Genomic DNA, 15,843 nt, shown 5'->3' with positions numbered 1-15,843 from the left:
ATGCATCTTTGGCTCCCTTTCAGGCAAACAGTTAGGCTTAATTCATCCCTGAAACGGAGAACAGGGACGCACCGGACCCCCTGCTGCGAGCCATGGCTGAAGACAGTGTGAACCCAGCCTAAAGCTGTTTTAAAATCTCATAAACACACTCCCATTATCCATTCTCTTATGTGACAATAGTAATGGGAGTGAGGTTTTCTTTTTTGCAAAATCTTCTGAGTACCTTTAGATAGGAGCTTTTCTGTGCGGTCACATGGTTCAGTCTGCTCTCACTCCCAAGCAGAGGGATGCCAGTGGGAGGGACTGTTATTCCTCTCTCACTCTGACCTTGTGAGAACTGATTTTAGTTTCTTCTCATCTGCATCATAGAGGGGAGGAGCAGCTGCCAGGAAATAGTATTACTCAATAAAGGCAGGAGTAGAGGGGAGGGGCAGGGAGGAGATCTGATTTACACAAGGACTATAGAAATGACAGGGAGAGGAGGGGGGAGATGCAGAGGCTGAGGAGAGAGCTGGATGACCAAGGCACGTAATCTGACCACGTTTTCATGGATCAGTACCATTAATAAATGTGGTCAGTTTAAACAGGGGTACACAGGAACAGGCAGGATCAACCAGGTATTGTACAACATAGAAAGGGGTGATTGACATGGCAAAAGCACTGTGCTATATCTTGTGCCTTAAAGGGACATAAGCATGTTTTTTTTTAGGGTTTCAACCACTTCAAGTATCTTTTTTTACAGGAGCTCATTTATTTATTCTGCAATGGTGTATCTTCAATAATTATATGATATTGAAAACAAACAGAACTTAAATAAAAAGGTGTTATTTTTATATTTTCCTAAAGTTCTGCTTTAAGATCTTGCTGTGCTGTATGAAACAGGTGCTAGCTTACAGCAAATGTTAAAAATATCCACACACCTTTAATTTTACTGAACTTCATTCAAACTGTTAATTATGCAAAGCTTATCAACCCTATTCACCAGGCTGAAAAGTGAGCTCTTTAAGATTTCCCGTGTGTGCCAGTGTTAAAGAACCAAAAAAATGTTGACAAGATAATATATGTAAATGATCAATTTGATGCATACACGTGGTATTAAGAAACTGGTTGCAGGTGCTCAGTGAAATAATTTTACTTATGCAGCAGTTTGTGCCATTGCACTTCAGGACATAAGTCTGACCTTTTAAAAAGTAAAGACTACGGTATATAGATTTTTTTTTTTTTTTAGGGAATTTTTTTTTTATACATTAGTGGTTAAGTAGAGGCAAAATGAACAGCTTTCATTTTCCTAAAGCTTAGGCAAACATTGGAAGACTTCAACAAAATGTCATTATTTTTGCAGAGTATTGGAGTAAATGGAAAAGCCTTTTAAGGTTGCAATAGGCCCAAAATGACTCCTGAGGTTTACGGAAGCTCTTTTCAGCTATCTTGGACTTGTTGTGACAATTGTGTTTTTTTTTTCACAAAAAAAATGACCTGTTAAAAATTATGCCACACATATGATGATCAAATGCACACAAAAAAGTAAAGAAAAACAAATACAAAGAGGAGACCAAAATTGCGCCTCCATCCCCAACATTTGGATAAATGAGAGCAAGATTTGGGACTTTATATAAAACATGCAGCCCAGGAGGTATGTCCACCAGACATCATTATGCTATGCTATATACCTGTCTCTCATTTATTCTCTTATATATATATATACTATAAATGAACCTCCCAAATTGCATTTTTAGAGGAAATACCCATCATGGCAACCTTTTTATTTTGCAGAGTTTCTCTGGTGATTTTTTTCAACATATTTTTGCCATGTTTTGACAAAGATGAAACATAATTTCATAGATAGATTTTGTCAATGCATAATTACATAATGCACTTTATAATTATACTAGGACAGGAAGACAGATTAGGACAGAGTAATAATGACCACGGAAAGATTTTAATCTATCCCTGTTTAATGAAAAAAAATTGTAGTCTGTGTCCACACTGGAGAGATTTTCTCATTACTTCTTTTTGTATTGAAAAATCAGTTACCATCAGCTGAAAATTAATCCTAAAATTAGTAGCACATCCTATTGTAAAAGTCCTTCTCATTAAGTTATATGTAGCTCTACCATGATAAAAGTCCTTTATATAGCTGCACAGAAGAGGTTACAACACTGCTGTGTGACTTTATATTGCCCAAAACCCCATGGCTTTGCAATTAGATCTAAAGTTAATGTCAAAGTTCAATGGGTTATGGGTCAAGGAATGAGTGGAGCAGTTTCAGCAAGACTGATTTCCCTATTGCTGAAATTTTACCAAAGAGAAACAAGGTGTGTTTTGGGGGCTTGGGGGGGGGGGGGGTATTTTGAATATTTTTAAAAACAAATTTCAATTAATGTTCTTGGTATTTGTGTTTTATTTTTAATTTTTTGTGTACTGCTGGCTTAATATTTTAATTTTTACTTTTTCTTCTGCTTTTTTTTTTTTCTGTGCAAACAAAACCATAAAATAATGAAGCTTAAAAGGGACTGTTTCTGGTACAAGAACAGGCTCAAGATCATTGAAACGAGCTTTCATAATCTTCACAAGCTATTAAAAGCTCAATGTAACCACCACAAAAAAAAAAAAAAAACACCTTAAGTTTGCCTTGCCCAACAACTCAAACATCTTTCACCAAAATGATGACATTTTTGTGTAATCTCCGGGTTTTTGTTGAAACATCCCTATTTTACCACCAGTGACACTCAAGGAGGACTTTGAGTATTCTTTATCCATGAGTATCCTCTGTAGGCTCTGATTGTCTCCCACAATCCAAAAACATATTGATGGATTAATTCTTCCTGACCGGACAGGCAGAGTCATCATGATGAGCTGTTCAAGTGAAAAGCAATAACAAACTTCTAATGCCAGCTGTTAGCTGCTTCTTCCTGCCTGCATCCTGAAAAGTGAATAATGTTTGGCATGTAAATGAATACCGTTGATTCATGTTACAAGTCATTTAAAGTCACATAGGAGAAGTAAAGATTCCTTACTTCCTGGAACTCTGGTCCAGCAGGGTTAGACAGAATACAGTATGAATGCAAGTCAAAACTTTTCAGGAATAGGCTAGGAACAATAATAAAATACTGTATACAGCCAGATAGTGAACTTTCCAGACAAGGCAGGGAACAAGTCAAAGCATCCTCACAGAACTAATAGACATCTGGATAACTGGCAGTCAAGGGTCAACAGCCTCTTAGTAACCAGACACTCGTAGAGCAAAATTCAGAGCCCACACCATTGAAGATACCTGCTGCTGACCAATTCCACAGGACAGTGTCATCAGCAGGTGAATAACACAGTAAGGGCAGGAATCTTACAGGAAGTGCTTGTCATCATGACATGCCTGTATTTCCTAATTCCAGGCCATTCTCTCCACAGTGGCAAGCAAAAAGAGATGGGTACTCCTAATCCCACAAATACAAGTTATGTCTAAACACAGCCCTGGATACAAGTAGATTCTATACAGTACAGGAGTGAAATAAGTAACCCGAATGTAATAATCAACAATGCACATCAAATATTGCTATATACAGTAAAACCTTGGTTTGAAAATAACTTGGTTTGAGAGCGTTTTGCAAGAGCAATTTTTTTTTTATATATTTTGACTTGATATACAAGCAATGTCTTGATATACAAGTAGCATCATGTCATAACTGAGTATAAAAGAGAAGAGAGGAGCCTCTAAGTGTAGCAATATGGTTACATTTAATGAATGTACAACATTTAGCATCATATTGCTAAACTTAGAGGCGCCTCTCTTCTCTTTTATACACTGTAGCTCCTGCTGGATTTTGCTTCTAATCCCTATGTGGAGGCTGCCATTTGTGGATGGACATTTTATGGTTACACAACCTGGTCACATTGCTATAATGTTTTTATATGGACTATAAACTGAAGTACATATGAATAAATAGTTGTGGAATGAATCATATGAGTTTCTATTATTTCTTATGGGGATATTCGGTTTGATATACAAGTGCTTTGGATTGCAAGCATGTTTCTGGAACGAATTATGCCCTCTATCCAAGGTTTTACTGTATTACCTGCCTGCTTGCTCCAATGCTGCAGTGCTTTTCTCTTCGTACTGAACTCTGAATGTGCGGAACGTAAGTGGATTTAAACATGCTTAGGGCAAACTTAAATCTATACTCAGACAAAAGAAGTTCAAAAACTCAAAACTTATAGAAATAAAAAATGGGGCAGATTTGATGAATCACTTTTTTTCTGCCATCACCCTTCTATGTATCCAACTCATAATCAGATTACATGCTGGAATTGTGTTATTTCCTGCCCAGCTCACAACAGCCCTGCAGGCAAAGATGAAGCAGAATACTGAGAATAAGCAGGCAAGTGACCATTAGGTAGCAACCTCAATTAGACTCAGGGAATGGCCACCACTAGACACAATGGGGTTGATTTACTAAAACTGGACCACTCAGAATCTGGTGCAGCTATGCATAGTAACCAATCAGCCTCTAACTTCAGCTTGTTAAATTAAAGTGGTTCTAAAGGCAGACTGTTTTTACCTTAATGCATTGTAAAAAACCTTCTGGGTGCAGCTCCCCTCCCCAGCACCTCCCTTATACTTACCTGAGCCCCATCTCAATCCAGCAATGTGCATGAGAGCAGCGACTCTCCCAGGTCTCTCATCATTGGCTAACATAGCTGTGAGAGCCGTTGGCTCCTGCTGCTGTCATTCACAGCTAGTGAGCCAATGAGGAGACAATATCCATTCACAGGAGCATGGCTCGGGGACAAGCCTGCTTGAGTGCCCCCAAAGCAAGAGGCTTGGTGGGAGACCCAAAAAGAAGAGGATTCTGGCCAATCTGTGCAAAAACTATTGCAAAGAGCAGGTAAACGTGTTTGTTATTTTAATTACAACCTTTTGAAATCACTTTAAGCTTTGACAGTAAAACCTGATTGGTTTCTTTGCAGAGCTGCACCAGATTTTGCACTTTCCAGTTTTAGTAAATCAATCCTCAATGAGGAAACAGCACAAGAAATAAATAGTGAGCATGACCAGACCTATGGAGTGGATTCTAGGATTGACCACTACTAGACTCTGGGGGTAATGACCAGTATAAGATCCAAGGAACAACACCCACTACATTTATGAACTGACCACTGCATTAATCAGGGATCGGCACAACCACAGTCAATCTAGTCAGAATGCACTTGTGATTACGGCCAGAAAAGTGACCACCAGTAACGAACTATAGCCAAGAGGTAAACACTTCTACTGTTGGTACACTATTATCATAAATGTTATCAAGGTTTGTCAGGCTAAATCGAACAGTTGTAAGCTAAGTGGCTGCACTTGGAGCCAGTTCAGTCTGTGCTCAAAGTGTCATTAGAACTAAGGAAAAGACTTTCTAGAGCAGTGTCAGTTTAGAGAACGACAAAAACAACCACAGGTATGTAATGAAATAATCTATAGATAGTCAGCTCCCCGCAGAAACTCTTTGTCAGTGTGCTTTTTGTTTGCCATCTAATTAAATCACATTTCCTTTTGGCCCTCTGTGTTTTCCAAATGTAGTTGTAACGTTAATTCATTTAATGCATTGTAAGTCTGAATTATTTACTGGTGATAAACAGCATTTGCTTTCAATTAAATTTGAGTCACGTGATTTTAATGCCTTCCCTTCCATTTTCTAGTGAGGATGATTTAATAAAAAAGCTATTCTCTACACATTAGTAACCTTTGTATTACAGAGCTCTACTTAATATCAGTCTAGTTTCCCTAATTAGACTTAACAGTTTCCAATTACTTTTATTCTCTTGGATCAGAAAATCTACCTGAATTACTGTTTTCTTCAACTTTGAAATTATTTTTTTGTGGTTCTCTTGATAATGAACAGTATTAAATAGTATATATAGGAGGTGTTAAAGTGAAGGTATAGCATCATTTCAGGAATCAACTATTTTAAGCTATTTTTGTTGTGCTTACCCATAGGAGAGTCAGACATCAGGAGTTGACAGAGTCTCCATAAGGAACCGCGCTTTGATTGGGATCATTGGGAATGCAGACCTCTAAATGCCGGGTAAGTAAACTGTCCTTGTGCTTGCTATATTTTCTGCCTTTCCTATGTTCCCTATCTGTCGGTTCTCAAGGAAACAGATCCACTTTCTGACTTTTGTTGGGTAACGTGTGTGTTAATGCAATTGTGTCCTCCTTCACGGGTTGGACTGTGTGTGGATAGTGAGGATCTAGTCAAATGCTGTCATCTTCCTGACCATAGACTGGAAAGGAGCTTGGAGGCACCTCATGCTGATCCCAGTTCTCTGCCAAAAGCAGTGGATCAGGCCTAGGAAAATGGTATGCCAGTGTCAATCATGTTAAATAGGGGAAACAATGGTCCTGAGGCCAGAGTAAAAGTATTTTTACAAGAACTCCACTATCCTGGAGGAGAAACAGAATTAACCTGTTTAATTGATACTGGTGCAAGCTGATCTGTTTTTAATAGAGGGGACATACCTCCAGGAGTATTATCTGAAAATGTTATCTCTGGTGTTGGCATAACCGGGACCTCTACTGATTTGGTTGAGTCCAATCTTTTAGGAGCCGACATTCTGAACCAAATTCTAGCAAACATAGACTACACTCCTACAGGAGTCCAAGTGGTCAGTAGTCTGTCAGGAGAAGTTTTAAATTCTGCCTGTGGAGTATTTTTAATCCAAGACTCCACCATTTCCACCAGAATTGGAAGTTATTCCCGCCTTTGGTTGACCATGAAGGGATGACCAAGCAAATTTTGATACAACTTTTACATTTGTACATGCTTGCTCCTGCATTAAATGTAGAAATTGTAATATTAATCAACTAGAGCTTACTGCTTAACCGCTAGCCGACCAGCGGCAGCACGTTGGCACGGCTGCGTGTCCCGGGAGCCGATGCGCATGGCACGATGACCGCCGGGCACCCGCGATCGCTTGTAAACACACAAATCCCGGTTCTCTCAGAGGAGAGGAGAGAGATCGTGTGCTCATACTAAGTATGAACACCGATCTCTCTCCTCCCCTAGTCAGTCCCATCCCCCCTACGGTTAGAACACACCTAGGGAACACAGTTAACCCCTTGATTGCTCCCTAGTGTTAACCCTTTCCCTGCCAGTGACATTTATACGGTAATCAATGGCTATTTTTAGCTCTGATCGCTGTATGATGTCAATGGTCCCAAAATAGTGTCAAAAGTGTCCGATCTGTCCGCAGCAATGTCACAGTCCTGATAAAAATTGCAGATCGCCTCCATTACTAGTAAAAAATAAAATAAAAAATTAAATCTATCCCCTATTTTGTAGACGTTATAACTTTTGCGCAAACCAATCAATATACGCTTATTGCGATTTTACCAGTTCTTTTTTTTAGGATCCTTTCCCTTTAAATTTCACCTGGAGATCCTACTGGTAAAACAGCTCCTGTCCTAGGAGAGGGAGTGTGGTAAGGCAACACCCCTCCTCCTCATTTCTATAACATAGGTTACAGCTGACTTGCTCATGGTCAGAGCTGGTGACCCGGTTACTCCAACCAAGGGATTGCTTAGCTCATAAGCAAGGTGCTAATGCTTAACACTGAATTTTCGGATGAGGTTTGGAATACTTTTTACTATACCAAGTCATTCATGTTTTACAGATATAGCTGTAGCTAAAGGTTCACAAAATATATAAAAACTGATATAGCAATACCACCCACAATAAAACACAGTAATTTTAACTCAAAGTGACTTACTTTTGCACTTCTCCGTGAGATCTTTGCACAATAGATTTCAGTAGTGGTTCAGGCCTTGCTGATATTTTAGGGGATGTTTTAGGACTTGTATCGGAATCTCCACTGTCCTCCTCCATGGCTTTTATATAACTCCCACTTCGCATCCTTCGACAGGGGATCTCCTCATCTTTACTACCAGAGGGATACCCTCCCCAGTCATCTTGAGGCACCTGTCAATATGTCATAAATAGTTATAAAAGTACCCATGTTATTTGATATTCTAGGCATTCAGGAACAGTAGCTGATAAAAACAAAAATATGACTATATGACTATACTATATTTATGCCTGTTCATTCCTTCTGGTATGTTATAATAAAAATATGGAAAGTTACGTTCCACCCTATTGAACCTCACATGTACAGTGCCTTGCAAAAGTATTCACCCCCTCAGCATTTTTTAGTGTTTTTTTGCCGCACAACCTCACAACAGAACATGCCCACAACTTTGAAGGTTTTTTTTTATTGTGAAGCAAACAAAAAAGACAAAATAACAGAAACAGTCAATGTGCATAACTATTCACCCCCCTAAAGTCAATACTTTGTAAAGCCACCTTTTGCGGCTATCACAGCTCCAAGTCACTTTGGATAAGTCTCTATGAGCTTGCCACATCTTACCATATGGGATTTTTGCCCATTCCTCCTTGTAAAACTGCTCCAGCTACTTCAAGTTGGATGGTTTGCTCTTGTGAACAGCTATCTTTAAGTCTGACTACAGATTTTCTATTGGATTGAGGTCTGGGCTTTGACTAAGTCATTCCAACACATTTACATGTTTCCCCTTAAACCACTCAAGTGTTGCTTTAGCAGTGTGTTTGGGGTCATTGTCCTGCTGGAAGGGAACCTCCGTCCTAGCCTCAAATCACACACAGAGTGGTACAGGTTTTGCTCAAGAATATCCCTGTATTTAGCCCCATCCATCTTTCCCTCAACTCTGACCAGCTTTCCAGTCCTGACTGCTGAAAAACATCCCCACAGCATGATGCTGCCACCACCATGTTTCACTGTGGGGATGGTGTTCTGTAAGTTTAATTTTTTTTTTTAAGGGCATGGTAGCCCCTTTTTATTTAAAAAATGGAAAAGTTCAAAGACATCAATAGCCCACGCAGGGGGTTCCACCATTACTGTATCCTGCACAATCAGGATATTTTTCAGCCTCCTGGCTTATTTTTTACCACACGACTGCTTCAGGTCTCAAGCTTTGGGCTTAGGTCTGCTCCTCAGACCAAACGGGTTCCTAGAGTCTATCTCTCTTATAGCTTACTCACGATCAGCTGCTCTGTCACAGATTATATATGCCTCCTGCAGACATGCATGCTCTGGTTGACTCATGCAGCCTCTGACTCCTGCCGAAGAATGGGAGTCCACCTGACTCCCATGCACAGACTTCATGTCTGTTGGGTGGGGCCCTGAGCCATAGTCAGCTCACAACTAAACAGCCCAGCACACAGCTGTGTAATCAGCATGCCTGTCTCTCCAAAATCTGGGTAAATCAGCAATCTTCCAGTTAGCATGGGGGTCACACTGCCACAAATCCTTGCCCCTTGTTTTGAACCAGAGGAAGGAAAACATAAACCCGTTACCCTGAGCCAGCCATTAGCTGTGTAGGCCCATTTCTTTTTCTGGGTAGGTTTCCACCAGCACTTCATCTTGGTGCCCCTGTGCCAACTCTCAGCAGCAGGAGTCCTAACCTGCCCAACCTTTTTCATAAAAGGGGCACTCTACCCACACCTTCTTGTGTGAGCAAGCCGGGATCCAATAGTGTATGAGCAGATAAGGATCAAACAACAGCATGGTCAGTAAACAAGCCAAAAGGTTGGTAATGAGTAGTTGCAGGTTGGGATAAGGCAATAGAGTAGTCGAGGAACAAGCCAAGCGTCGATCACGAGTGGTAGCAAAATACAGACGGCAGCAGGGAAGACAAGAGCAAGGCACTGGCTGAGAAAGCACAATAACCTTGCAAAGAGGAAGTGCTGAGACAAGGCTTATATAGGAAGTTCATGGGAGGAGCAAGGAGTTCAAGGTTCAACAATAATCAAGACACAAGGCAGGGTTGTCCAATGGATCAGGTAAGATTTGTCCAATAGATCAGGAAGGGAGTTGTTCAGCATCCCAGATAGCTCAGTGGGAAGAGTCGATACAGAATTGGTCCCAGATTCAAGCCCAGGTCCTGACACTAAGACTGGGATGCCATTAAAGTTCATGTGCGTGTAAAGGCAGCACCACCATTGGCTCCCACTACTGTCAAACAAAGTCAGTTAGCCAATCAGAAGAAAGAGGAAAGAGGGGACAGGGCCGAACCATGGATCCATGTCTGAATGGACACACGGAGCTGCAGTTCGGGTGCCCCCTTAGCAAGCTGATCGACAGGAGGGAGCACCAAAGAGGGACCCGAGAAGAGGAGGATCTGGGCTGCTCTGTGCAAAACCACTGCACAGAGGAGTTAAGTATAACATGTTTGTTATTTAAAAAAAAAAAACAAAAAAAAACAACAAGACTTTAGTATCACTTTAAGGTTGTTAAATTAATGCATACATGACTACAATGCTCATTATACAGTAGTAACAAGCACTGCATGAAGTATTATAGGTATTATGGAATTTAATGCGTATTGCTGTGACCTCTAAAATAGAAAGCTTTAGTCTGGCTGCCCAATTCATTTTAAACTTAACACACTGATGGTACGTTTCTATCTTTTAAGCAAGAGTGTCATAATAAGAACCCATCAAAAGAGTGCAGTATGCACAAGCAAATGTCAGTTGCTAAGCAACTTGGTATGCTGCCGAATTTCCACTTCTTTGAAATAAGGACAGTTAGAACAGTACATTTTATCCCAATCATCATATCATAGCAGAACAATAACAACAAAGTCAAATGTCTGCAGCTTGCAATATCCGGGCCTTATGCGAACCTGTCAGCATTTAAAATATTCCAAACGAAAGGTAATCTATAGACGGTACCACAGGATGCCTGATGTTACCTCTATTAAACAGAATGCCATCCTACGCATTTGCCCTTAGGCAAGCTGAAAATGGCTGACAGCTTTATTTTCAGTGTAAACAGAATTCTTACCCCCCCAAAAAATAAGCTTTCAATAAGATTTCCTTGTAATAATAAGGAAACATATGGTATAAATAATGAGAGCTGTAAGTTAGACAAGCAATATATTGTTTATACAGCAGTTGAGGGTTTTAGGGCCCATTCACACTTGTGCTATGTGGGAAAGTGTGCAAAATGGCAAGTGTTAACCTGCATTACCACAACACATGGCACTACATCTGCTCTATGCATAGTGTGATTTCATTTTTGGGTGAATGGGAAGCAAAGGCATTGTACAACAGAGCCCCAAGCACAATGCATAGCAGTGCACCCCAATGCATATACTGTGCGATGTGGTGCACTGTGTTTTTAAAACATTATTATGTACATGTTTTGTATCTGTTGTGGTGCAATAATGCACATGTGTTAATGTGTGTTATGGCATAGATTAACCACTTCAATACAGGCACTTTCACCCCTTTCCTGCCCATTTTCAGCATTCATTTTAAATGACAATTGCGTGGTAATGCAACACTGTAACCATGTGAATTTTTTATCATTTTCTTCCCACAAATAGAGCTTTCTTTTGGTGGTATTTAATCACCACTGGGTTTTTCATTTTTTGCTAAACAAACAAAAAAAGAGGGAGAAACTTGGTATTGTAAATTGCAAAGCTTTGCAGGTTTGTGTTGTGCTATGGATCCAGGGCCAGTTCACACCACACTTTTGTGATCCAAATGCATGCACGTTTTTGATGTGTTTCAATGCATTCCAGTGTATTTTTCTTCCTCTCCTGTTCTTTTGCTGTAATGTGTTCCAGTCTGAATTTGATGCATTTTGCCACATTCCAGTGCAGTTCCATGCAGAAAAAAATGCTCTACTTTTCATGGCTGCACTGGATCCACAGTGGTGTGAACTTTACCACTGGAATCCATGTAACCTAATGTCCATGTGTTTTTGATGCAGAAAAAAAAACGCACTGGACTGCATGTGGTGTGAACTGGTCCTCAGGTAGATCCACTGTATCATCAACAAGTAACAGAAGGTTCTCACTAAAGCAAAAGCTCTTGCAATGTCTGGTTGTGATCCTCAGAATTGTCTAGAGCAGTGGTCATCAACCCTGTCCTCAGGGCCCACTAACAGGCCAGGTTTTATGTATTACCTTGGGGAGATACAGACTAGAATACGGCAATCACTGAGCAGCAAATTATATCACCTGTGATATATTTCAGTTATCTTGCAAACCTGGCCTGTTAGTGGGCCCTGAGGACAGGGTTGATGACCACTGGTCTAGAGTGATAGCAGACAGATCAAGCAAAAAAGAACATGCTTGAACAAGGACACTTGTTGAACTAAGTACGCTGGTGCAGAGTTTTAGGGGTTAGAATTTTGCTGTTATAGGAGAACAGCCCTTTTTTCCTGTCTCTCAGTTCTACTGTTGTATTTTAGACATGTGCAATTCGTTTTGGTCTGGATATAAATTCGGACTAATTTTTGGTTATTGGGAGATTTGGATGAATCTGAATCTCCAAATGAAATAGTAATTAATTTTGTTGACATTCATTAAATTTCATTTCGTATATTCGTTTTCTAATGAATTCCACATTTTTGGAATGATTCAAATTCGGATTGGTAGAAAAATGATCAACCAATTTAAATTCTGTGTGAAAAATAGCTGGTTGTTAAGGAGCGGGCTGGGAAGCCGCTTGCCGTGTCCTTAACAAGGATGACTCATCAACTGTCAGCTGGCTTCTCTGCTGAGAGCTGAAATGTAGACAAAGCAATAGAAAAAAAAAAAGTGTTAGGTTATCCCACCCCCCCCAAATCCATACCAGACCCTCATCTGAGCATGCAGCCCAGCAGACCAGGAAAGGGGGGGGGCGAGAGAGCGACCCCCCCCTCCTGAACCATACCATGCTACATGCCCTCAACCTGGGGGGGTGCTTTGGGGCAGAGGGGGCTCTGCCCCCCACACCAAAGCACCTTGTCCCCATGTTGATGGGGACAAGGCCCTCTTTCTCAGAAGCCTGGGCGGTTGTTGTGGGGGTCTGTGGGCTTATTGGAATGTGGAAGACCCATATTACAAGTGGTCTTCCAGATCCTGGCACCCCCATGTGAATGAGTATGGCGTACATAGTACCCCTACCCATTCACCAAAAAAGTGTAAAAAGTGAATAAAAAAACACAACACAAGTTTTTGACAAGTTCTTTATTAAAAAATCAAATATCAATTTCCCCCGAAGTAGATCCATTGTCAATCATGCCGGCTGCCACACACACAAAAAAAAAAACACCTTCTTGTGATGTCATCAACCGAGGCATGCTGGGTCGTTGATGTCACAAGGGGGTGGGGTCACCAGATGACACCATCAGGTGACTCTGCCCCTTAGTTATTTAAGACTCCCATCATGTGGCTTCAGACCCGCTCTTTAACAAGCAGCAAATTCAAAACGGTTGATCATTTTTCGACCTATATGAATTTGAATCGTTCTGAAAATTAATCAACAAAACAAAATTAGTAACATTACTAATCTATCCAAAACTACACAAATTTTTCAATTCTGCACATGTCTATTATTTTTCCACCCTGTAACACAGGCTTCTGATGGAGGCTTTGGCTAAATTCACACAGGTGTTTAGCCATGATGCAACTCCCAGCAGCAGGAATCTACTGATTCCTGCTGCAGGATTTGACAGCTGGGAGCAGCTAGCTGCAACCACCATACCCATTAAGTGCAATGACCAGTGGCCAAAAGCTGTTCACGGCTGTTCATACAGCCAGCAATTACCTGCGAGGATCACAGCTGGACACAGTGTGGGTGCATCCAGCCATAATCCCCAGTAATGGTATTTTTCACTTAAAACTCCATTTTATTTTAGTTTCTCTCTTTAGGTAGTAGATGTGATCTTACCTTATTTTCTGCACATCTACTACCTAAAGAGGGCAACTGAAATAAGGTGAAGTTTGAAGTGAATTTCTACAATTTCTACACTTAATTGGAGCACTTTACGAAAGATTTGAGGACATTTTTAAACTCTGGGACCTACGGACTGTGTTATTTTATTTGCTCCTGGCAAATCCTAAGTGCCTATTTTAAATTTGATATAATAAATTCCCTTTTCGGATTTACACTATGAGTGTCCATTTTTCCTATCCATTCACATGTGGATATCCACATCTAATACGCCGCAGAGGAGGCTATTCCATTGGATATCGGGATCAAAGATAGATCTGATTACATGCCCTTTACCCCTGTAGGGGTGTAGCTACCTGGTGAGTGTGGAACCGAAAGGGGAGCACGAGTGTTATTCATTCTTTGCACAGAAGATGTGATTTATTCTATGCACAAATCACTTTAGAATCCTGCACAAGTCACTTTGGAAATTTTATTTGCATTAGTTACTTTGGAATGTAACTTAAAGGACGATATTATTTGATTTTGATGTCATATTTATGTCATATTTTAATTTTTTTTATCTTATATATGTTTTGCACCTTTAGTACATCATTATCTCATTGTGGTACATATTATTATTTGCACCACTTTTCACTCAGATGAGGTTTAGCACACTTTAGCATTAATATTAGGATATTGATTCACATATATTAGTACTTGCACATTTATGAAGGATTATGCACTTTAGCACATTATCAGGATTATGATTTGACCGTGCACGGTCATTTTACTGTTAGCCGTTTGGCAGCGCTATTTACCTCTCTATACCTCTACACATTACCATTACTTCACTTCGTGGAGTTTTTCAGAGGAGGCAGCAGCCATGTTTATACCTAAGCGTGGAAGTTTATAAAATTTAAATGTCATTTAGTTAGGGTTTACATTTCACCCTCTCTCTTCCCTTCCTCTATATCTATTGTACTACCACATTTTTGTTGCCTATGTCCATCTCTACTTACTTTTTCTAGGGCGACATAAAAGAGCAAACTTAAGAGCATATAAACCTGTCTCAGTTTTCAGTTGACTTTAATCTCAATTTGCTTCATATATTTGTTCCCTTGAATGGAGCAAACCTAATCAGTGTAGAGCCATTTTTGCAGATATAAAATCTTTTTCACAATTTGCTTTATCCTGTTGTTTACATTTTGGACTAAGGATTGCTATGCCCCATGGCATTTGTTTGTTCAATGTTCATATTGATGTTGCGTACATATAAGGTTGGCAGTATTGTTGTCACCTAGAACTTTTTTTAGGGTAGAGAACAGAACTGCAGCATCACTTTTCTTGTTACTGTGTTTAACGCTTCTAATGCTTTCTTAACTAACAGTACTCTGCCCCTGGGTTAACTTCCATATTCATATTAACTAAACAGTACAGGCCCTCCATTCAGAATATGTTTTTTTTCCCTCCACAGTGCCTTGAAAAAGTATTCATACCCCTTAACATTTTCCACATTTTGTCATGCTACAACCAAAAATTCAAATGTATTTTTATTGGGATTTTATGTGATAGACCAGCACAAATTGGCACATAAATTGTGACGTGGAAGAAAATGATAAATGGTTTTCAAAATGTTTTACAAATAAATATCTGAAAAGTGTGGCGTGCATTTGTATTCAGCCTACCTTAGTCAATACTTTGTAGAACTACCATTCACTACAATTACAGCTGCAAGTCTTTATGGGCATGTCTCTACCAGCTTTGCACATCTAGAGAGCCCATTCTTCATTACAAAATAGCTCTGTCAGATTGGATACTCAATTGGATTTTGGTCTGGACTTTGACTTGGACTTCTAACACATGAATATGCTTTGATCTAAACCATTGCATTGTAGCTCTGGCTGTATGTTTAGGGTCATTGTCCTGCTGGAAGGTGAACCTCCGCACCAGTCTCAAGTCTTTTGCAGACTCTAACAGGTTTCATTCTAAGATTGCTCTGTATTTGGTTCCATCAATCTTCCCATCAACTCTGACCAGCTTCCCTGTCCCTGCTGAAGAAAAGCATCCCCACAACATGATGCTGCCACCACCATGTTTCAAGGTGGGGATGGTGTGTTCA

General features: G+C 40.1%; 1 protein-coding gene across 5 annotated transcripts in view; it reads right to left on the bottom strand.

Moving 5' to 3' along the window:
- DLGAP2 (DLG associated protein 2) overlaps positions 1-15,843 on the bottom strand; it is a 1,381,880-nt gene that overhangs the window by 230,455 nt on the left and 1,135,582 nt on the right. For all 5 annotated transcript variants that reach the window (XM_073626624.1, XM_073626625.1, XM_073626627.1 and 2 more), the window contains one exon: positions 7,753-7,961. In XM_073626624.1, the coding sequence (XP_073482725.1) occupies positions 7,753-7,961 (209 nt within the window). The remainder of the gene's footprint in view (positions 1-7,752; positions 7,962-15,843) is intronic.

Source organism: Aquarana catesbeiana, linkage group LG04, assembly GCF_042186555.1.
Source record: "Aquarana catesbeiana isolate 2022-GZ linkage group LG04, ASM4218655v1, whole genome shotgun sequence".
Classification (NCBI taxonomy): Eukaryota; Metazoa; Chordata; class Amphibia; order Anura; family Ranidae; genus Aquarana; species Aquarana catesbeiana.
This window is presented reverse-complemented; position numbering and strand designations above follow the sequence as displayed.